The sequence below is a fragment of the Triturus cristatus genome, chromosome 2_1 (assembly GCF_964204655.1).
Source record: "Triturus cristatus chromosome 2_1, aTriCri1.1, whole genome shotgun sequence".
In the NCBI taxonomy this organism is placed as follows: Eukaryota; Metazoa; Chordata; class Amphibia; order Caudata; family Salamandridae; genus Triturus; species Triturus cristatus.
Window position 1 is genome coordinate 31,877,234 of NC_140581.1, and position 23,364 is coordinate 31,900,597.

The 23,364-nt window shown below is 47.3% G+C and overlaps 1 protein-coding gene across 7 annotated transcripts in view; it reads left to right on the top strand.

The window, feature by feature from the left end:
* The window catches only part of LOC146863653 (putative E3 ubiquitin-protein ligase HERC1), a 1,482,062-nt gene that overhangs the window by 604,360 nt on the left and 854,338 nt on the right, over nt 1-23,364 (top strand). For all 7 annotated transcript variants that reach the window (XM_085627737.1, XM_085627739.1, XM_085627735.1 and 4 more), the window contains exons 30-31: nt 13,352-13,521; nt 16,347-16,508. In XM_085627737.1, the coding sequence (XP_085483863.1) occupies nt 13,352-13,521; nt 16,347-16,508 (332 nt within the window). The remainder of the gene's footprint in view (nt 1-13,351; nt 13,522-16,346; nt 16,509-23,364) is intronic.

The window sequence follows — 23,364 nt, forward strand, 5'->3', positions numbered from 1 at the left end:
GACCCTAAAGGGAATGATAAAAGGTTTACCAGACAAGCTTAGGCGAAGATGGGACATCATTTTACCCTGCCTTCTGTTTGCTTACAGAGAGGTCCCACAAAAGGGGGTTGGCTACAGCCCTTTTGAGCTTTTGTTTGGGCATCCTGTAAGAGGACCCCTATGTTTAGTAAGGGAAGTATGGGAGAGACCTCTCAGACAACCCAAACTTGATATAGTGGATTATGCACTTGGTCTCCGCTCCAGGATTGCAGAGTATATGAAGAAGGCTTCTAAAAACCTTGAGGCAAGCCAAAAACTCCAAAAAGCTTGGCATGACCAAAAGGCTGTGCTGACTGTTTACCAGCCAGGGCAGAAAGTGTGGGTGTTGGAGCCAGTGGCCCCAGCAGCACTCCAAGACAAATGGTCTGGACCCCACACTATTGTTGAGAAAAAGGGAGAAGTCACCTACTTGGTGGACCTTGGGACTCCCAGAAGCCCCCACAGGGTGCTTCATGTCAACAGATTGAAGGCATATGTTGACAGGGCAGACATGGGCTTACTCATGGCTACAGATGAGGGGCAGGAGGAAGAGAGTGACCCTCTCCCAGACCTGTTGACTTAGAACCCTGATGATGGCTCAGTTGATGGTGTGGTCTTTTCAGACAGCCTCACTGTCCATCAGCAACAGGACTGCAGACAGGTTCTGCAATCCTACAGACATATGTTCTCTCTGACCCCAAGTCAGACAAACTGGTGCACCCATGAGGTGGACACTTGTGACAGTCTGCCTGTGAAGAGTAAAATCTACAGGCAACCTGACCATGTCAGGGACTGCATAAAAGTTGAGGTACAAAAGATGTTGGCGCTGGGAGTCATTGAACCTTCAGAGAGCCCTTGGGCTAGTCCTGTAGTCCTTGTGCCAAAGCCTCACACCCAAGATGGTAAGAGAGAGATGAGGTTTTGCGTGGATTACAGAGGTCTCCATGCTGTCACTAGGACAGATGCCCACCCAATACCTAGGGCAGATGAGCTCATTGACAGACTGGCAGCTGCTAAGTTTTTGAGCACATTTGACCTGACAGCAGGCTACTGGCAAATCAGACTAGCTGAGAATGCAAAGGCCAAAACTGATTTCTCGACCCCAGGAGGACATTATCAATTTGTGGTAATGCCCTTTGGTTTGAAGAATGCACCTGCCACTTTCCAAAGGTTGGTGAATCAAGTCCTTACTGGGTTGGATGATTATTGTGCAGCTTATCTTGATGATATTGCTGTCTTTAGCTCCACCTGGGAGGATCACCTGGTCCACCTGAGGAATGTTTTAGAGGCCCTGCAAAAGGCAGGCCTCACTATCAAGGCCACTAAGTGCCAGATAGGGCAGAGCAAGGTTGTATACCTGGGCCACCTAGTTGGTGGGGGTCCGGTTCAACCACTGGAGAGCAAGATCCAGACCATAAAGGACTGGACTCCTCCAACTACCCAGACTCAGGTCAGAGCTTTCTTGGGCCTGACTGGGTACTACAGAAAGTTTGTTAAGAACTATGGGTCCATTGTGACACCACTTAATGACTTGACCTCCAAGAAAATGCCAAAGAAAGTTCAGTGGACAGTAAGCTGTCAAAAAGCATTTGATGACCTGAAGCAGGCCATGTGCAGTGCACCTATTCTGAAAAGTCCAGACTACTCCAAAGAGTTCATTGTCCAGACAGATGCTTCTGAGTTAGGTGTGGGAGCTGTTCTTTCACAACTGAATGTAGATGGTCAAGACCAGCCCATTGCTTTTATAAGTAGAAGGCTGACCCCTAGAGAGAAACGTTGGTCAGCTATTGAGAGGGAGGCCTTTGCTGTGGTTTGGGCCCTGAAGAAGCTGAGGCCATACTTGTTTGGCACTCACTTCAAGATTCAGACAGACCATAAGCCCCTCTTGTGGCTAAATCAGATGAAGGGGGAAAATCCCAAACTTCTTAGGTGGTCCATTTCCCTACAGGGGATGGACTTCACAGTGGAACATAGACCTGGGACTGACCATGCCAATGCAGATGGACTCTCCAGATATTTCCACTTAGAACATGAAGACTCAACTGGTCAAGGTTAGTTTAATGTCCCTAAGTTTGGGGGGGGGGGGGTTATGTAGGAGAGTAGGGTCTGCTTTCTATGTTCACCCCCACTTTTTGCTTTTGCTTTACTGGTTTTCGACTTAGATGTGGCTGTGGGTCTGCTAACCAGACCCACAGCCCTGCTGTTCTCTCTCTAAATTGATACTATGTACTTTAGGTGCATAACCCATTTGGATAGGATCACCTTATTGGCCCCTGTACAGTGTACCTTATGTACCCAGGGCATAGGTGTACCCTAGGCCTACCAGGGGCTGCAGCATGTATTATGCCACCCCTGGCCTGGCCTTCCATTATGACACAACTGGCTGATCACTCAGCTGGGGCAAGGTTGTGTAATCACCCCTTGCTTAGGTGTAGTATTCCTATACCTAACTTACATATAGACACATGTGTACCTATCAGCCACTCCTATGGCAGGCCTTAACAATCCTGGAGGCAGAGTGCTTGGTAACATGTGAGATGGTGCTCTAGCATGAGCTGAGCCTGTCTGCAGCTTTCGGAACCATGTCCTTATAGCTGTTCTATGATATAGCCTACCATATACTCTTAAAGTGCCTTATAATCTTAAACGGTTATGGTAACTATGGTTTGGCTTTATCAAAACATGTCGTGTAAGGTGTCTAACTCTTTGGAATAATACACCATCCCATTTCTGGGGATGAGGATATTATCCCTCCCTTCTAGAGGGAGAAGACATGTTGTAACCTACTTACCCGGTTAAAGTTAACCAGAGCCCCAGCATCACAAAATGGATGCTGCTGCCACAGACACGAGTCTGACCTCCTGCTGCTGGGAGTGATCCCGGCAAAGGAGGCTTGGACAATAGGTTTCCTGCCTTGGGAGGTGCGAGCACCACCCCAGACAGGCCTTAGTGTATTGGGGCAGGGAGGGATGAAAAGAATGAGACATGCCTGGGGCACACAAGGTGCCCCGTGCATAGTCCAGTTCAAACCGGTGCTGGGGCCCTCCAGCCCCAGTCCTGGCGCGAAACTGGACAAAGGGAAGGGGGTGTAACCACCCCCCTCCCAGGTACCACCCATAAGGCGTGACCTAGCAGGTAACCCAGCCCCCCAGATTAGTATAAGAGTGGTAGCTGGGCCCCAGGAGATTAGATTATCCTGAACCTGCAACTTGAACAGAAACTCTGGACCTTCGACATTCGACGAAAGAAGAAGACTGAAGAATCTCCCTTGTGGCCAAGGAGTGGCTACCCTGTGAAAACAGGCACCATCAAGAGACTACCCTTTGCTTTGCTGAAGTTCTAAGAGGGACCGACTGCAGAGCCCGACCAGAGCCTTGACTTCCAGACTTCTCCGAGCCTGATCCACATCCACAGCCGAGCTGAGATCCGTGGAGGCGACGAGAGACGTGGGACCGGCTACCTGGGAAAAGTGGCTAGTATCTTCCAGCGCAGCTTCTGAGGCACCCTCGAAGTTGTGCACCGGGGATTGAGAAGCCCCAACCCCAAGCACCATCTGCACCGAAGATCAGCCCCCCACACTCCACGAGTCCTGCGTGGGGCCCTTCTGCATTTTCCTGCCTGCCGCGTCTGTCCGGTTGCTTGCCCGTTGGCTAGTGGCCTTTGTGACGACGCATCCAGAAATCTTCACTGCTGGTATGGCTCCTCCAGACTGGCTCCCGCTTCCTTGCAAAAGAGAAGCACCCCAGACCTTCCTGGTCTGCACCAGAAGCAAGTCCTCCGTTCTTCGTGGGTTCCGCTTGCCAAGGCTTGGTGAGTCCTAGTCCAACTTCGACGCCGCCGACAGCAAGAGCCTTCATGGGACAGCTCGCCTCCTGGTCCTGGTCGTCCGTGACGTTCCCTGGTCCTCGTGGCTGCAGCGACAAGCTTCACCTTCACCTGCAATCTTCACGACATCGCCTGGTTCCTTCCTGGTTCCACGTGGTCACTGGCTAGTGACCTTGACTCTGTCCCTTCTGCTTGCAGGTCTCCTTTCATCTTGATCCCAGCCTTGGGATCCACCGGACACTCTTCACTGACTGCCTGTCAGCATCTTTCCTTCAGGCATCCATAGAAGTCCACGACGAAACCCGACGCAAGTTCACACCTATGCACCCGCAGCCTGTGGGCTAGGTAACTTGGGTACTTCGGTGCTCACAAGGGTAGTGACTATCCTAGGGTCTAGTTTCCGAGTCTCGACTCTCTAGCTGCTTCAGAAGTGTCCTTAAACTGTTAATTTCTAACAAGTACTATTTCTATCGACTTTTACGCATTACGCGTGAGTGTTTCCACTCTGCACCTGAATCCCGTGGGCCTCCCACTTCCTAACTGTTACTAGTGTAGTGTAGCCCCAGCGATTCCCTAGGCCTAGGCCTATCCTATTTCCGTGACAGTGGTCCTTATACCACTTACTTAGTATATGGTTTGCGTGGCCCCTAGGGCCTAACTGTATTACTTACCTGTGTGACTTAATGTATGCTTAAATAAGACTGTGTTGTACTTACCTCTAATCTCATAAAGAGTGCTGAGGGTTTGACTAGAATAAATACACTTTATTTTATATATATATCTGTTGTGGTGTCCTTTCATTTGGTATTCAAGGGATTATATATGGTATCACAGCTGGCTTCACATGCCATTCAGAGTTTAGCCTAAGACTGCTCTTGTCCATGCTACCACTAGGATAGCTGGTCTATAAGGTTGACTTTACAACCAATCACCATAAGGGTTGTTTGGACTGATATAAGGTGTACACTAGAACTAGTGACATCATACATCAGGCCAACTTCTCACATTGGTGAGCAGCGGTTGGGATCTGAGCTTGCTGTTGTAATACCATTGTAATCTTGAGATACTAAATTGAAAGATCACACAGATATTGTTTAGGTACATATAACATAGATTATAATACTTAAGTCCTACTGGACTTAGTGGTTGTAGGTTGAAGGGAGTAACACACCCTGACTACAACTACCAGAGAGGTTTAGTAGAAACAACTAGTGTAGGTAGGTGCACACACCACACCCTCACTAGATCATGTCTCTGGGAGGAGATCAAGTAGATGCTCTCTCAGGTGGGGCAGGTCTGAAGAAGACCCCCTCTAGATATGATACCCTAACTTTTCAGGAGATGAGACAATTGTGTACCTCCAGAAAGTTAAAACAGGGTGCAAACCCTACCCTCCTTCAGTTAGTACAGCTCCTAGAGGAGTATGATGCTTTGAGGGCCTCACAGGCCAGTACCCTAGGTACAAAGGAGGGTCTACCCACCACAGAGGAGTCAGATGGGGCTTCAGATGAAGAGGTAGACAGCCAGAGCCAAGTAGGAAGACTTAGCCAGGCTAACCTAAGCTTACATGGGAGTTTGCATGGGGTCCCCCCATACAGACCCCCAAGTGGGCTTACACAGAGAAGCAGGAGGGACAGATCCCCTTCAAGGGAATCCATCCACTCCCATATCTCTAGCATCTCTAGTGCTTCCTCTCACAGGGGAATGACTTCCCCTGAGAGAAAGGAGCATGAAGCCAGAATGAAGGAAGCTAATCTGAGGATTCAGAGGGAAGAACTTGCCCTTGCCAAGGAGAAGCTTGCTCTGGCTAGAGAGCAAAAGTTAAGTGGGTCAGAACCCACTGGTGGCAGCAATATCCCTAAGGATAGAGACAGGCACTATGATAATAGAAACCTGAGCAAGATTGTCCCTCCCTACAAGTGTGGGGATGACATCCACAAATGGATAACTGCTTTGGAGAGAGCTTGCAAAGTACAGCAGGTACCCCAAAGTCAGTGGGCAGCTATCTTGTGGCTCTCCTTCTCTGAGAAAGGTAGAGACAAGCTCCTCACAGTTAGTGATGAGGGTGCAGATAATTACACTGTCCTGAAGAGTGCTCTAATTGATGGGTTTGGCCTAACCACTGAACAATACAGGTTGTTGTTCAGGGATACCCAGAAGACACAGACTCAGGACTGGACTGACTTTGTAGATTGTGCCACTAAGGCTCTGGAAGGCTGGCTAGTGGGAAGTAAGGTTAAGGACTATACAGGATTGTATAATTTGATCATGAGAGAGCAAATCCTTAACAACTGTCAAAACCAGCTACTGCATCAACACCTGATTGATTCTGATCTAACTTCTCCCCAAGAATTGGGAAAGAAGGCAGATAGATGGGTCAGGACTAGAGGTAAGCAGAAAAACCAGAACCAGGGCGGTGATCAGAAAAAGGCAGACCAGAAGGGTAATGATCAGAAACAAAAAGACCAGAAGTCTTCACCAGGCCCCCAAAAGGCTCAGGGGGAGGGTGGTCCCAAAAAGGATAAAAAGAAAGATGGCCAAAAGAAACCATGGTGCAACTATTGTAAGTCCAACTCACATTGGTTTAGTGAGTGCACCAAAAAGGATAAGCCCCCAGCCACCATTGCCCCTAAGGCAACTGTACCCCCTAGTCCAGCTGTAAGTGGTGGTTCCCAGCAAAAGGGTGTAGTAGGGTTAACCCTGGGAACTGAGGAGGATTCTGGCCTAGTCAGAATACCTACTCAGGCTGTTCTGATCTGTGATGGGGACTTAGCTTTGTCCTCTACTGTAGGCCCCAGTAACCTGGACAAGTACAGACAGACTCCTTTTATCAACCAAAGAATGGCTCAGGCCTACAGGGACACTGGGGCTAGTGTCACAATGGTGACACCTGCCTTTGTGGACCCTGGACAGATCATACTAGGTGAGAACTACCTAGTGACCAACGCTAGCAATGCCACTACCTCCCATAGTGTGGCTATTGTTAACTTCTCCTGGGGAGGGGTAACTGGCCTCAAGAAAGTTGTTGTTAGTTCAGACCTTCCTGTAGAGTGTTTACTGGGCAATGATCTTGAAACTTCAGTTTGGTCTGAAGTGGAGTATAGGACCCATGCTGAAATGCTGGGGATAGATGCACATGTCCTTGCTGTGACCAGGTCACAGGCCAAAAAGTGCACCACTGAACAAGTGCTGGATCCTGAAACTATGGACCAGTCACAACCCAAGAGAAAGAGCAGTAGGGTTAAGGCTGTGCCTTCCCCCCTGCCTCAGGTGGTGGATCAGCCCTCCCAGGAGGATGATTCTGAGAGCCCTGAAGGAACTGTCCTAGAAGAACTTGAACCTGATCAGGTTGAGTTTCTTGGGACAGGGGGACCTTCAAGGGCAGATCTGAGGCAGGCTCAATTAGACTGCCCCTCTCTTGAACCCCTCAGACAGCTGGCTGCTGCTGAGGCTGCAGGGAATGCTCAAGGTACCCATAGAGTGTATTGGGATGAAGGGCTACTGTACTCAGAGGCTAGAGACCCCAAGCCTGGTGCATCCAGGAGGTTGGTCATACCACTGAAGTTCAGAGGCTTCCTTCTTACCTTGGCCCATGATATTCCCCTTGCAGGACATTTAGGCCAGAACAAGACTTGGGACAGGCTTGTCCCTCACTTTCACTGGCCCCATATGTCAGAAGATACTAAGGAGTTTTGTCGCTCCTGTGTCACCTGCCAAGCCAGTGGCAAATCAGGTGGCACCACAAAGGCCCCCCTCATACCACTACCTGTGGTTGGGGTTCCCTTTGAAAGAGTGGGCATAGATATTGTAGGACCAATGGACCCACAAACAGCATCTGGGCACAGATTCATACTGGTGATAGTGGACCATGCCACCAGGTATCCAGAAGCTATTCCCCTGAGGACCACAACAGCTCCTGTTGTGGCAAGGGCCCTGCTTGGAGTATTCTCCAGAGTGGGCTTTCCAAAGGAGGTCATTTCTGACAGAGGTGCCAACTTCATGTCAGGATACTTGACTGCAATGTGGAAGGAGTGTGGTGTGAACTACAAGTTCACCACACCCTATCACCCACAGTGCAATGGGCTTGTTGAGAGATTCAGCAAGACCCTAAAGGGAATGATAAAAGGTTTACCAGACAAGCTTAGGCGAAGATGGGACATCATTTTACCCTGCCTTCTGTTTGCTTACAGAGAGGTCCCACAAAAGGGGGTTGGCTACAGCCCTTTTGAGCTTTTGTTTGGGCATCCTGTAAGAGGACCCCTATGTTTAGTAAGGGAAGTATGGGAGAGACCTCTCAGACAACCCAAACTTGATATAGTGGATTATGCACTTGGTCTCCGCTCCAGGATTGCAGAGTATATGAAGAAGGCTTCTAAAAACCTTGAGGCAAGCCAAAAACTCCAAAAAGCTTGGCATGACCAAAAGGCTGTGCTGACTGTTTACCAGCCAGGGCAGAAAGTGTGGGTGTTGGAGCCAGTGGCCCCAGCAGCACTCCAAGACAAATGGTCTGGACCCCACACTATTGTTGAGAAAAAGGGAGAAGTCACCTACTTGGTGGACCTTGGGACTCCCAGAAGCCCCCACAGGGTGCTTCATGTCAACAGATTGAAGGCATATGTTGACAGGGCAGACATGGGCTTACTCATGGCTACAGATGAGGGGCAGGAGGAAGAGAGTGACCCTCTCCCAGACCTGTTGACTTAGAACCCTGATGATGGCTCAGTTGATGGTGTGGTCTTTTCAGACAGCCTCACTGTCCATCAGCAACAGGACTGCAGACAGGTTCTGCAATCCTACAGACATATGTTCTCTCTGACCCCAAGTCAGACAAACTGGTGCACCCATGAGGTGGACACTTGTGACAGTCTGCCTGTGAAGAGTAAAATCTACAGGCAACCTGACCATGTCAGGGACTGCATAAAAGTTGAGGTACAAAAGATGTTGGCGCTGGGAGTCATTGAACCTTCAGAGAGCCCTTGGGCTAGTCCTGTAGTCCTTGTGCCAAAGCCTCACACCCAAGATGGTAAGAGAGAGATGAGGTTTTGCGTGGATTACAGAGGTCTCCATGCTGTCACTAGGACAGATGCCCACCCAATACCTAGGGCAGATGAGCTCATTGACAGACTGGCAGCTGCTAAGTTTTTGAGCACATTTGACCTGACAGCAGGCTACTAGCAAATCAGACTAGCTGAGAATGCAAAGGCCAAAACTGCTTTCTCGACCCCAGGAGGACATTATCAATTTGTGGTAATGCCCTTTGGTTTGAAGAATGCACCTGCCACTTTCCAAAGGTTGGTGAATCAAGTCCTTACTGGGTTGGATGATTATTGTGCAGCTTATCTTGATGATATTGCTGTCTTTAGCTCCACCTGGGAGGATCACCTGGTCCACCTGAGGAATGTTTTAGAGGCCCTGCAAAAGGCAGGCCTCACTATCAAGGCCACTAAGTGCCAGATAGGGCAGAGCAAGGTTGTATACCTGGGCCACCTAGTTGGTGGGGGTCCGGTTCAACCACTGGAGAGCAAGATCCAGACCATAAAGGACTGGACTCCTCCAACTACCCAGACTCAGGTCAGAGCTTTCTTGGGCCTGACTGGGTACTACAGAAAGTTTGTTAAGAACTATGGGTCCATTGTGACACCACTTAATGACTTGACCTCCAAGAAAATGCCAAAGAAAGTTCAGTGGACAGTAAGCTGTCAAAAAGCATTTGATGACCTGAAGCAGGCCATGTGCAGTGCACCTATTCTGAAAAGTCCAGACTACTCCAAAGAGTTCATTGTCCAGACAGATGCTTCTGAGTTAGGTGTGGGAGCTGTTCTTTCACAACTGAATGTAGATGGTCAAGACCAGCCCATTGCTTTTATAAGTAGAAGGCTGACCCCTAGAGAGAAACGTTGGTCAGCTATTGAGAGGGAGGCCTTTGCTGTGGTTTGGGCCCTGAAGAAGCTGAGGCCATACTTGTTTGGCACTCACTTCAAGATTCAGACAGACCATAAGCCCCTCTTGTGGCTAAATCAGATGAAGGGGGAAAATCCCAAACTTCTTAGGTGGTCCATTTCCCTACAGGGGATGGACTTCACAGTGGAACATAGACCTGGGACTGACCATGCCAATGCAGATGGACTCTCCAGATATTTCCACTTAGAACATGAAGACTCAACTGGTCAAGGTTAGTTTAATGTCCCTAAGTTTGGGGGGGGGGGGGGGGGTTATGTAGGAGAGTAGGGTCTGCTTTCTATGTTCACCCCCACTTTTTGCTTTTGCTTTACTGGTTTTCGACTTAGATGTGGCTGTGGGTCTGCTAACCAGACCCACAGCCCTGCTGTTCTCTCTCTAAATTGATACTATGTACTTTAGGTGCATAACCCATTTGGATAGGATCACCTTATTGGCCCCTGTACAGTGTACCTTATGTACCCAGGGCATAGGTGTACCCTAGGCCTACCAGGGGCTGCAGCATGTATTATGCCACCCCTGGCCTGGCCTTCCATTATGACACAACTGGCTGATCACTCAGCTGGGGCAAGGTTGTGTAATCACCCCTTGCTTAGGTGTAGTATTCCTATACCTAACTTACATATAGACACATGTGTACCTATCAGCCACTCCTATGGCAGGCCTTAACAATCCTGGAGGCAGAGTGCTTGGTAACATGTGAGATGGTGCTCTAGCATGAGCTGAGCCTGTCTGCAGCTTTCGGAACCATGTCCTTATAGCTGTTCTATGATATAGCCTACCATATACTCTTAAAGTGCCTTATAATCTTAAACGGTTATGGTAACTATGGTTTGGCTTTATCAAAACATGTCGTGTAAGGTGTCTAACTCTTTGGAATAATACCCCATCCCATTTCTGGGGATGAGGATATTATCCCTCCCTTCTAGAGGGAGAAGACATGTTGTAACCTACTTACCCGGTTAAAGTTAACCAGAGCCCCAGCATCACAAAATGGATGCTGCTGCCACAGACACGAGTCTGACCTCCTGCTGCTGGGAGTGATCCCGGCAAAGGAGGCTTGGACAATAGGTTTCCTGCCTTGGGAGGTGCGAGCACCACCCCAGACAGGCCTTAGTGTATTGGGGCAGGGAGGGATGAAAAGAATGAGACATGCCTGGGGCACACAAGGTGCCCCGTGCATAGTCCAGTTCAAACCGGTGCTGGGGCCCTCCAGCCCCAGTCCTGGCGCGAAACTGGACAAAGGGAAGGGGGTGTAACCACCCCCCTCCCAGGTACCACCCATAAGGCGTGACCTAGCAGGTAACCCAGCCCCCCAGATTAGTATAAGAGTGGTAGCTGGGCCCCAGGAGATTAGATTATCCTGAACCTGCAACTTGAACAGAAACTCTGGACCTTCGACATTCGACGAAAGAAGAAGACTGAAGAATCTCCCTTGTGGCCAAGGAGTGGCTACCCTGTGAAAACAGGCACCATCAAGAGACTACCCTTTGCTTTGCTGAAGTTCTAAGAGGGACCGACTGCAGAGCCCGACCAGAGCCTTGACTTCCAGACTTCTCCGACCCTGATCCACATCCACAGCCGAGCTGAGATCCGTGGAGGCGACGAGAGACGTGGGACCGGCTACCTGGGAAAAGTGGCTAGTATCTTCCAGCGCAGCTTCTGAGGCACCCTCGAAGTTGTGCACCGGGGATTGAGAAGCCCCAACCCCAAGCACCATCTGCACCGAAGATCAGCCCCCCACACTCCACGAGTCCTGCGTGGGGCCCTTCTGCATTTTCCTGCCTGCCGCGTCTGTCCGGTTGCTTGCCCGTTGGCTAGTGGCCTTTGTGACGACGCATCCAGAAATCTTCACTGCTGGTTTGGCTCCTCAGACTGGCTCCCGCTTCCTTGCAAAAGAGAAGCACCCCAGACCTTCCTGGTCTGCACCAGAAGCAAGTCCTCCGTTCTTCGTGTGTTCCGCTTGCCAAGGCTTGGTGAGTCCTAGTCCAACTTCGACGCCGCCGACAGCAAGAGCCTTCGTGGGACAGCTCGCCTCCTGGTCCTGGTCGTCCGTGACGTTCCCTGGTCCTCGTGGCTGCAGCGACAAGCTTCACCTTCACCTGCAATCTTCACGACATCGCCTGGTTCCTTCCTGGTTCCACGTGGTCACTGGCTAGTGACCTTGACTCTGTCCCTTCTGCTTGCAGGTCTCCTTTCTTCTTGAACCCAGCCTTGGGATCCACCGGACACTCTTCACTGACTGCCTGTCAGCATCTTTCCTTCAGGCATCCATAGAAGTCCACGACGAAACCCGACGCTAGTTCACACCTATGCACCCGCAGCCTGTGGGCTAGGTAACTTGGGTACTTCGGTGCTCACAAGGGTAGTGACTATCCTAGGGTCTAGTTTCCGAGTCTCGACTCTCTAGCTGCTTCAGAAGTGTCCTTAAACTGTTAATTTCTAACAAGTACTATTTCTATCGACTTTTACGCATTACGCGTGAGTGTTTCCACTCTGCACCTGAATCCCGTGGGCCTCCCACTTCCTAACTGTTGCTAGTGTAGTGTAGCCCCAGCGATTCCTTAGGCCTAGGCCTATCCTATTTCCGTGACAGTGGTCCTTATACCACTTACTTAGTATATGGTTTGCGTGGCCCCTAGGGCCTAACTGTATTACTTACCTGTGTGACTTAATGTATGCTTAAATAAGACTGTGTTGTACTTACCTCGAATCTCATAAAGAGAGCTGAGGGTTTGACTAGAATAAATACATTCTATTTTTATATATATCTGTTGTGGTGTCCTTTCATTTGGTATTCAAGGGATTACAAATGGTATAACAGCTGGCTTCACATGCCATTCAGAGTTTAGCCTAAGACTGCTCTTGTCCATGCTACCACTAGGATAGCTGGTCTATAAGGTTGACTTTACAACCAATCACCATAAGGGTTGTTTGGACTGATATAAGGTGTACACTAGAACTAGTGACATCATACATCAGGCCAACTTCTCACACCCTCTATAACAAGGATCATGTTGGTGCAGAATGCCCTCGTCAATGACCCCCAGGGTTGTCGTCTTGTTTGCCTGGGGGCATTAGCCACAGGATTGGCTTTGAAACTTGCACCTGTGTCTTACTCCAAATGTGGACGCGGGAGCAAAGAAGCTGTTGGGAGATAACACACTGACAATGCACCCCTTGAGACCGCACCATAGTAACAAGGCGCGATGGTCCCAGGCCCCCTCAGCAGGGTATCCTCGCCCCTTCTTAAAATGAGCCTGGGAGCGCTTTCACGGAAATAGGACGGCTCGATTTTTAATGCAGTTCTGTCCTTCACTGAAGTGGTCTCCCCAGCACAGACACGAACTGTCTGAGTTTGGGACTGCGATAAGGACCAAGCAATATTTTGTGTCATTGTGTGTGCTATCGTAGTCTACAAAGTGGCACATAGACAGAGTGATCAATACGTAATTCAGCACCAAAGCTGCTGATCTGTACCTATAGTCCACAGAGGTGGACCTCGTACTAAATACATCTTATTCTGCCCGTTTCTTCTATTCACGGACAGCTCCAGCGCGGACACCCTTCCCGCCACCGTTGTACTGGAAACACTGGAGGCTCTTCATCTTCAGCTTCTTCATCTCATGAAGGAGGTGTCTCAAGCAGAGTCCCTTCACCTCAGGAAAGAAGCTTCCTCAGGGACGACAGGACCCGATGGAGCTGAGCATGCAGCAGAAGGTAGGACACTCATCTGGTTCGTAGATTTATTTAAACATATTTGTGTCCTAAGCTCTCATTCACCTCCATGCATGTTGGCCCTACGAGTCAATGAAGTCAAGTAACTGGATGAACTCAGCAGTGGGAAAATGATTTAGCTTTCTGCATAACTGTTCAGTGTTTGAAATGTGGTGCTGCCAAAAGAGAACCAATTCCAGAGCTGGAATTCATTACTTTTTGGGAATTCCATAGGACCTGCGGTACATTGGGCCCGTTGAATTCAAGGGACCCTAAGATAAAATGGAACCACCAAATACAGTGACCAGCCAAGAAAATAGTGAGTTATTAAATGGAGTATAAAGACCAGACTTGAACTGTACTAGGCCGGATGAACCAAACAGAGGACCTGATTCACAAAGGGCCTCTGCACTCGTGGCAGAGGCCCCGCAGATGTGCCGGGGTCTCCGGACTCGGGGCAGAAACTCCACAATGAGAATTGTGATCACGGAGATTCCACCCCGAGGAAGGAGACTCACCCACACTGTGGGTCTTCCACCACAAGTGCAGAGGCCCTTTGTGAATCACGCCTATAGTGTTGAGCAGCACACATTGCTTGTTCAGCAGTCAGTGCTGAGACCCAAATGAGATTAAAAACCATGCAACCGAAATGCTGACTCGGCAATCTTTGGAGCTTGTGGAAGACTTTTGCGGGGATCAGAATATAGACTGCACTTCAGTAGTCCAGAGCAGGGAGAAGAGGGTGGGCTGGGTTCATAAAAGTAGGGGACACTTCACATGGCTTCTCGAGCTGGACTCACACAACCATACTCAGCACAAATCCCTCGCCGGAACACCGCCTCGTTACGCCCGAGCTTTGGACAGGAGTGTGACTGCATTCAGGCTTCCGAATGCTGGCCTGCGACAACTGGGGCAGATGTTTGTAGATGGAAAAGTCTTCACGCTGTATCATTTTAGGGGTGATCGGACTCCGACACCTCTAGATGCATTTGATTACATGTGCCCGCATCATGCAGCAATGTCAACCTGGCCAGGCTTCCCCAATGAGCCCCCAGAATTCCCCCCTCTTACCCCAATTGATTAAAAAACCAGAACAGCGAGGTTGGTGTCTACACTCTACAGATCGTTTGCTGAGATAGGCACATATACATACCGCAGAGCCCTGGGACTATGGCGACTAGATTCTGGATAAAATATTGCTCCATAAACCAGAAAAAACTGCTCCGGCCAGCCAAACTGAAACTATACAAAAGCCTTTCCCATGGGCTTATTGTTAAAATCCAAACTTTCGCTCTGTGAATGCTTCATTATCAACACTAGAACAACAGATGTAACTTTGATGTCAAAAAGTAAACAAATAATATCCAACCAGACTACTTAGAATCTCATATTTAATGAGATACACATAAAATATTACCACATTATGCATGTATAGCGTCACTTTAACCTTTGAATTTATATATATAATGTTATATTCAAGCCAACATTTTACCCTAACTTTAAAATCCCTTTAACCTTTTACTGAATTTCTACGTTTTCTTCCACTGTAAGTAGGTATAGTTAGGTAAAAACGTAAGTTTACACATAATATTTTTAACTGGAAAAGCACTGAAATTCTCCAGTTACAGTTAACTGAAGTAACTATAACTAACACCCTTGCCTTGCCCTTCTTATGTCCTCACATATTATAGCACTCATGGCATGCTGCATGGAATCACTGCTGATATCTGAAATTAAATCATGAAAGACAGCCCTGCACGGCAAGGGTGCGAAATATGGTTACTTCAGTTAACTAGAGCTGGTGAATTTCATAGTTTTGTTAGGGTTAAAATGTTACATTTGAACTGACATTTTCACCTAACTATAGCATCAATTCAACCTTTGTGCTTCTCAGTGAATGTTTAGGGTATTTTTTATGTAAACTGTTATTTTATTACCATATGCAACTATTTCAACCTCCATCGTGCACGGGCGTGTGGTAAGGGCCTGCACCTAACACCCTGCGAGCAGCCACACCCTGCCGCGCTTGTCCCTTTGCTGTGGATGGCGTGGGTTGGCCAACCGCCTCTCTGTAGCCAACCCACCACAAACACCCATGCCCTCTTATATTTTTCATGGTTTTCCAATTCTGCAGGACTGTCAGAAGAGCCAGACTACCCCCTTACTCTCAATGGGCTCCCGCATGAGTCCCGCAGGATGGAGGCAACCCATCATTTTTTTTTTTATTTGGCTCGAGGCCAGGTTATCTTTTTTTTTCTGGACACCGTGTCCTCTAATGGCTGCCACAACATTTCTCTTCATGTTGCGGCCAGTCAATCAGACCGCAAGCTCACACAAGACTCGTGGAAGTGAGGCAGCTGACGGTAAAAAAACACCCCTTGGCCAATCAGATTTTTCTAATATTTTGAGTTGTCTGCCTGCCGTACTCCGTTACAACACCCACGAACCCAACCATACAGATTTCTATACATTTTGTACCTTATTTTCATAAAAGCTACTGAACTGATTTGCATCAGATTGCAAAAAGCATGCTTTCAGGGTGAAGCTCTACCTTTCTGCCAAATTGAGTATAAATTCAATCTCAGTTGACAGATGACCCTGAATATTTCAAGAAAGGAGTTGAGCTGGATAAACATTTTTTGGGAGAGTTTTGTGAAAATTCGTCAAACAGCTCCAAAATTATTTGCAAACCAAACAATTGAATTTCATATGGTAACAAGGTCCTAACTACACAGTATATACACATATTGGCATCACCTCTACTAGCCTCACCTTCCGATCGGCATGCCAAACAGTTGACTTAACCTTGCTTTGTCTATTCACTGCAGATAGAACAGTTCCCTCCTCAGATCCCATCACCGAAGCCCAGCTGGGCGACTTCTTGGTGTTTGTCCGTCGTGTCGTCTCAGTGAAAGCAGTGCAAGGACACATGGATGTGTTCAAGTGGATCAAGCCTCTGGTCAACATGGTGGCTGAGCGGCGCCCCTCAGGTGAGCACACCATACGCACTGGGATAAAAAATGAGGAAGAATGTGAGAGGTGTGCATAAGGCATCCAGGAGAAGGGTGAACAAGTGTAAAATGTGTGCACAGAGGTGAGTGAAAAGTGTGGGAGAGATAGGTGCAAGAGGGATGGGTGTAAAATATGTAAAAGTGTTGTGTGGAAGGTATGCAAAATTGGGTACAAGAGGAATGAGTAAAAGTAGAGTTGTGGAGAAAAAAACTGAATTTTTCTCCCGGGGAAGAAGGGAAGGTTTGCTCATCTCTGTGTTTGATGCTTGAAGAAAGTGTATCTTGCTACCAAAGATAATGCTCTTACAGAGAGCTGGGATAGCTGGGACGAAATGCATCAGCAGACATCTCCTGGCACAGTGCACACCTATGAAACAAATCATCAAACTGAGGCATATAGGACAAACCAAATGGAGGAAGCATTTATGGGATAAACAAACATGATTTGGTGTCTCCACCTGTGGAGAGGCAGGGATTAGGGGAAAAGTGAGGTCTCTTATGTAAAAGAGACCTCAAATCTCACTGTCCTCCCCAGTATCTTCCCTTGTCCCATTTTGTCCACACAAAAGTTTACTTTACTTTATTTCACTTTTAGGCCGTTGGTCTCTCACTGATCAAAATATAATATACTTAGAAAAGTAATGTAATACATACATAACTCTATAGTACTTGACAGAGTAATGAAAATTGGTTGTGGCAAACTGCTGGGTGTGATCATTTCTGATAGTTTGTACCTATTTGCATGGGGCAAGTGACCGTACTCCCCTACCCCAGTCCTGCAGGTTTACTAACCCACCGTTAGTTTAGTCCAGGTAGAGAAAGTGCCTGAGAAGGTGGAACTTGAGTATGTGTGCCTTGAAGGGCACGTGGTAATCGCTGTGGGACCATAGTAGAAGGGCACAGGGACCCCGCAGTAAGAGTGAATTATTGCAGAGCTTTTGAGTCAAGATGAACTATATGTTTGCTTGAGAACTGTCTTAAAACATAGAAAATGAAGCCCTTTATAAGCGCCGGTAAGTTGAAGTATGGTAAAATCATAACACACAAAAAACTGATAGCTTATAAATTTAGAAACGTTTCGTAAAGGTTTACACCAAATAAATGTCAAGAAAGGGTTTATATTAAATCATCCTATGATATAGTCATTATATTAAATCATTGAGCAAATTAAATGACCCATAAAGTTTGAAACTGTGAAGAGACTTAATAAACACACCTCCAACAGACCAGAGATAGTCTCATGTATAAATATTCTTCCAGATCTACCCAACCATGCAGATCTTTGGCTTATATAATGTTCAGATCAATGCTGATGCTCCCTCTATGACCATTGCTCATATCTCCAAAGCCACAGTGTTATCCGGGCAGGCTTCCACTGTGCTAATACCTAAGGAAGGCAAAGAGCCATTAGTGCCTTCAAGCTTTCGCCCAATATTATCTCAGAATTCTGAATGCAAAGTTTATGCAAAAGTTAATCGCGACTCCGCAAACTATACAACAGCCCAAACAAGATTCTGAAGGCAAGGATGTGGAATGACATCACTAGATTAACCTCTCGCTTAGTAAATCATGCTAAGAACCTAAGCTTCTACTCAGCCATGACCACTAGGACATACTTAAGATGGAGAAGAGATGTTTCTCTCCTCCCCCTTCTTTATCTTTCAGACTTTTCTCACTGCCTCTGTGCTTTCTTACCTTTCACTCACAAGTTTTATCACACCTCGATCCTCTAGGTGATCAGTATAGCAACCCATAATCAATACTAAGAAGAGACATATCAATATATACTCTTACTGGACACCTTCCTCTACTTTGATAACAGGCATTTCATGGTATTTGACCATATGTTTATACATCTCTCTCTATATCTCTCTCTCTCTCTCTCTCTCTATATATATATATATATATATATTCACTGAAAAAACCATAGGTTTCAGGGGCGTTATAGTTAGCTGGACTTTTCACTCGTACAAAGCCATTGAAATTCCCCCGTTATAGTTAGTTCAGCTAACTATAACTCGCGTGCCCGCAACGCACTGCTGATGACGTCACATATTACATCACTCATGACATGGTCAGTGACATCACTCATGACATCACTGATGACATCATCCAGTGAATGTGTGTTTTTCTGAAAATTACATATGTTTTATATATGTATATCTCAAGGTGGATGGAAGAATAAATGGGTATATAAGTGTCTAAATGGATGATTTGTTTTTGAAAAACTGATTGTTTAACTGACTGATTAAGTGTATCCTAGTGAATACATGGCTTAGTGAGTAATGTTTAAATATGTAAATATCTGTATCAGTCTCTCACTTTATGTATAAGTGGCTGCATGGGATGGTGAGTAGCTACATGAGGGTCTATATAGGTTATTAGTTGGTTTTTTGAGTATCAGTATTAGTGTCTGAGTGTCTGTATGGTTCGGTGGAGGGTATTATGTAGTGCATAGGTGCATGAATGAGTGACTCACTGTTTGTATGTGTTGAAGACAGCATGTGTGCAGGACTGTATGGGTGGATGAGTGTGTGCATGGGTGTGTTAGTGAGTGAATGACTGTCTCAATAGTGTCTTTATGAGTAACTACATATGTTTTAAACTAGTATATGTGACTATTGGTGTATATAAGTGAGAATATGTGAGAGTGAGAGATTGAAAGAGTTCCTGTATGAATAAGTATGTGTTTCTATAAGTGATTGTTTAAAAGACTAAGTATGTGTAAGTTTCTGTAGAAGTAAGTGTGGTGGTGTGTGTATAACTGTATATGCAAGTAAATGGATGTTTGATTCTTTATTAGAATGAGTGACTATGTGTGTGTGTATGGATGAGTGCCATTGTGTAACAGGATGTATAGGTGTATGAGTACATATGATGAGTGAGTACATGTATGAGTGACTGTATAGGACTGTTGGTGAATGAGTGGATGTGTATGTGGATCTTAGAATTACTGAATAGGTTGTTGTAACTGGTATTGGTATGTCCATTGTTTTGAAATTTTTAGTTTCTATTTTTGAATGTATGTATCAAAGGTTATATTAGGGGGAGAGGAAGTCTGCCACTCTATCACAAGGATGATGTCGTCAGTGATGTCATCAGTGATGTCATTTGAGATGTCATCAGTGATGTCATGAGTGATGTCACTGACCATGTCATGAGTGATGTAATATGTGACGTCATCAGCAGTGCATTGCGGGCGCGCGGGTTATAGTTAGCTGAACTAACTATAACGGGGGAATTTCAATGGTTTTGTACGAGTGAAAAGTCCAGCTAACTATAACGCCCCTGAAACCTATGGTTTTTTCAGTGAATTTCTAAGGTTTTTTAAATGCTAATTCCTAACTATAACGTGCCTGAAACCCATGTTTTTTTCAGTGAATTTCAAAGGTTTTTGAAATGCTAATTTCTAACTATGCCTACAGAGATAGGGCATGTGAAGAAAGAAGAAAAAACGCACAGAAAGAAAAAAAAGAAATGCAGAAAGAAGCAACAGAAGTCCTCAAAGACGAAGAAAAGTGCAGGAAGGAGGATAACGTGCAAAAAAAACAAACAGAAGAGCAGAAAGAAGCCTTGTTGCAAAATCATCCTGTACCCTCAACTTTTTCAGACGGATACTGGAGGTAACTGAGTCTGACTAACCAGTCCTAGAGCCAGTGCTATGTTAAAAGAAACTCAGAATACAGTGAAAACACCTACATACACTAGGGAACACTATGCATTGGGGTCCCCCTGTGATTAGCATGACCTCCTCTGTACCCCCCTAGTATATAATAGGGCAGGGGATTAAAACTACCTCTTAAAACACGCCCTGTGGCCGTTTTAAGTTGGGAGATTAAGTCCCCTTGAATCCTGAGGGTCCCTAGGGTCCAACTAGACCACTAGATACCTCCAGTAAGCACCACAGAGCTGCGTTGCAGAGAGATGTAAAAAGGGGCACGGCCTAGACCACCTCTCTGCAACGCAGCACAGTGGCACTTACTGGAAGCACCTGGTGGGCTAGTTGGTCCCCAGGATCCCTCAGGATTGAAGGGGAATTATTTCCCCAACTTAAAACGCGCCACAGGGCGTGTTTGCACACGTTAACTCAGGCGCCGTCCCCTCCCTTCACCACTGTGTAAACATGCCCTGTGGCCATTTTTAGTTGGGAGATTAAGTTCATTTGAATCCTGAGGGTCCCTAGGGTCCAACTAGCCCACTAGGTACCTCCAGTAAGCGCCACAGAGCTGCGTTGCAGAGAGGTGTAAAAAGTGGCACGGCCTGGACCACCTCTCTGCAACGCAGCTCAGTGGCGCTTACTGGAAGCACCTGGTGGGCTAGTTAGCCCCCATGGGCCCTCAGGATTGAAGGGGAATTATTTCCCCAACTAAAAATGCGCCGTAGGGCGTGTTTGCACACGTCACCTTAGGCCCCGTCCCCTCCCTTCCCCACTGTGTAAACACACCCTGTGGCCGTTTTTTAAGTTGGGAGATTAAGTCCCCTTGAATCCTGAGGGTCCCTAGGGGCAAAATAGCCCACTAGGTACGTCCAGTAAGCGCCATTGCAGAGGTGTAAAAAGGGGCACGGCCTACACCACCTCTCTGCAACGCAGAGCAGTGGCGCTTACTGGAAGCACCTGGTGGGCTAGTTGGCCCCCAGGGTCCCTCAGGATTGAAAAGGAATTATTTCCCCAACTTAAAACGCGCCACAGGGCGTGTTTGCACACGTCACCTCAGGCCCCGTCCCCTCCCTTCCCCACTGTGTAAACGTGCTCTGTGGCCGTTCTAAGTTGAGAGATTAAGTCCCCTTGAATCCTAAGGGTCCCAAGGGTCAAACTAGCCCACTAGGTACCTCCAGTAAGCACCACAGAGCTGCGTTGCATAGAGGTGTAAAAAGGGGCGTGGCCTCAGAACACCTGTCTGCAACGCAGCTCCCTGGCGCATACTGGAGATACCTGTTGGGCTAGTTGGCCCTCAGGGACCCTCAATATTGAAGGGGAATTAATTCCCCAACTTACAACTGGCCAGGGGTCGCGTTTGCAGAGTGCTGCAAGGAGGGGGCGTGCCTCCGGCGCGATGCCGGTCTTTTATTTATTTGATTTTTTTAAGAAGGAGGGCTGTGTGGCCCCCCTTCTTTCTCTAATTTATTGGCCCTGGGGACCCCAACCCCCGGGTCATGGCCTTTTTTTTTTTTTATTCTTTAGGAGGGGGACTGCGGTGCCCCACTCCTCAGGCCACTTATGGCCCCGGGGACCCCATACCCCGGGGCCGGCCTTTGTTTTTTATTATTTAAAAAAAATATATATTTATAGAAACACATAGGACATGCTGGACAAACCGTATGTACCTATCACTGTGACGATTTGCGTGATATTCATTAAAAGGGGACTATGCATACAATGAATCCACGTGGAATGTATTTACACCGTTAGTGAAGCTCTGACGTGTCTAACGCCCTACCGTGCCTAATCCCGGCGCCCCCGCCGGTGGGTACTCTCCAAGTAGGCACCCTTGTCGTTTATTTATACAAACATGGGTAGCTATTGACGGGCACATTTAATACACACGCACACCAAGCCATTCAAAGGGGATTCAACAAAAATTCGACCAAACTATGCAAGAAACCCCCCTCACAGTTAATAAAACACACATCCACCGCCGGATGTGTAATACTTTTTATTTTACTCTCTGGAAAGGAGACGAACCTCACTTGAGAGTCACAGCGTGCTCCTGGCTGAGCCCATTGCTGTGTTACACCCACCAGTGCCCGCCGAGTGCCACACACCTCTGTGTTGTTTTCCACCAGCTAGTGCGTATGCTATGACACTCTCTAGCCCATGTGCACTGTAACACCACCCCGTGAATATGTCATGCCACACTTGCCTTCGCACGGGTTATATTGCCTCATCTAACGTGCCTTCCTCGATGCCTATGTTATAACGCACAGCGCTATGCCATACATATTACAATCTGGGATCCATATCTTTGTCACAGTGCATATGCAACGTTACACTCCCCAGCACATATTTTATACTACAACTTTAGAGACTAGTTAGGTTACACAACACTGCCCTGTGCATATTGCACTCCAAGGCGCATATCGCATAGCACGCGCTAGTGCCTGTGCTATCTAGCGCTCTCCAATGAATATGTCATTGCGCACAATGTATTGCATATTATATTTCACGCCCCGGTTCATCTTATATCACACTTTTTGGTGCATAGTTTATACCATATACTATATCTAGTTTTCATTTTCAATCGTGCTCTCAGAACTATGTTCTATATAACACTGCGTCCACCTACCCTTTTCACGGGCATTACATTTTGCGATGGGGTTGGAGGGTCAGGGGGTATTTCTGCCAAGTGAGCCCGGAGTCACAGTCACAAATGCCCTCTTCTTCCTGAATAAAAGTGAGATTATGCTGCATACTTGTTCATATTTTAAGTAGTTCGCACAGACACACATTTTAAAAACAATAAAGTTCCTAACACCCACCTTCTCTGAACAGTTAGCTTGCTGCCACATCCACCTCCTCTGTTGTCTGAATCCATGGACTAGCCTCCTCCCTCCTGCCATGCATGGTCTGATGTGCTGCCACTGGCCTCCATTTAGCATGATGTACCAGTCCACTCCTCCTGCCCTCCATTGCCCAATTCTATGGCCCATCATTGACCTCCTGCTTAGCCTCTGTGCTTAGCTTGCTGCCCCTATTCTCCTTCCCCCTGTCCTCCGATGTCTTTGTGCATGCCCCTGCTCCATCCTTTTTGCCCACCATGTTCCATGGACCTGCCACTCCTATCTAATCTGAGTGTTCTGTTGAGCTGCCACTCCCCTCCCACCTGCCTAGCATTGT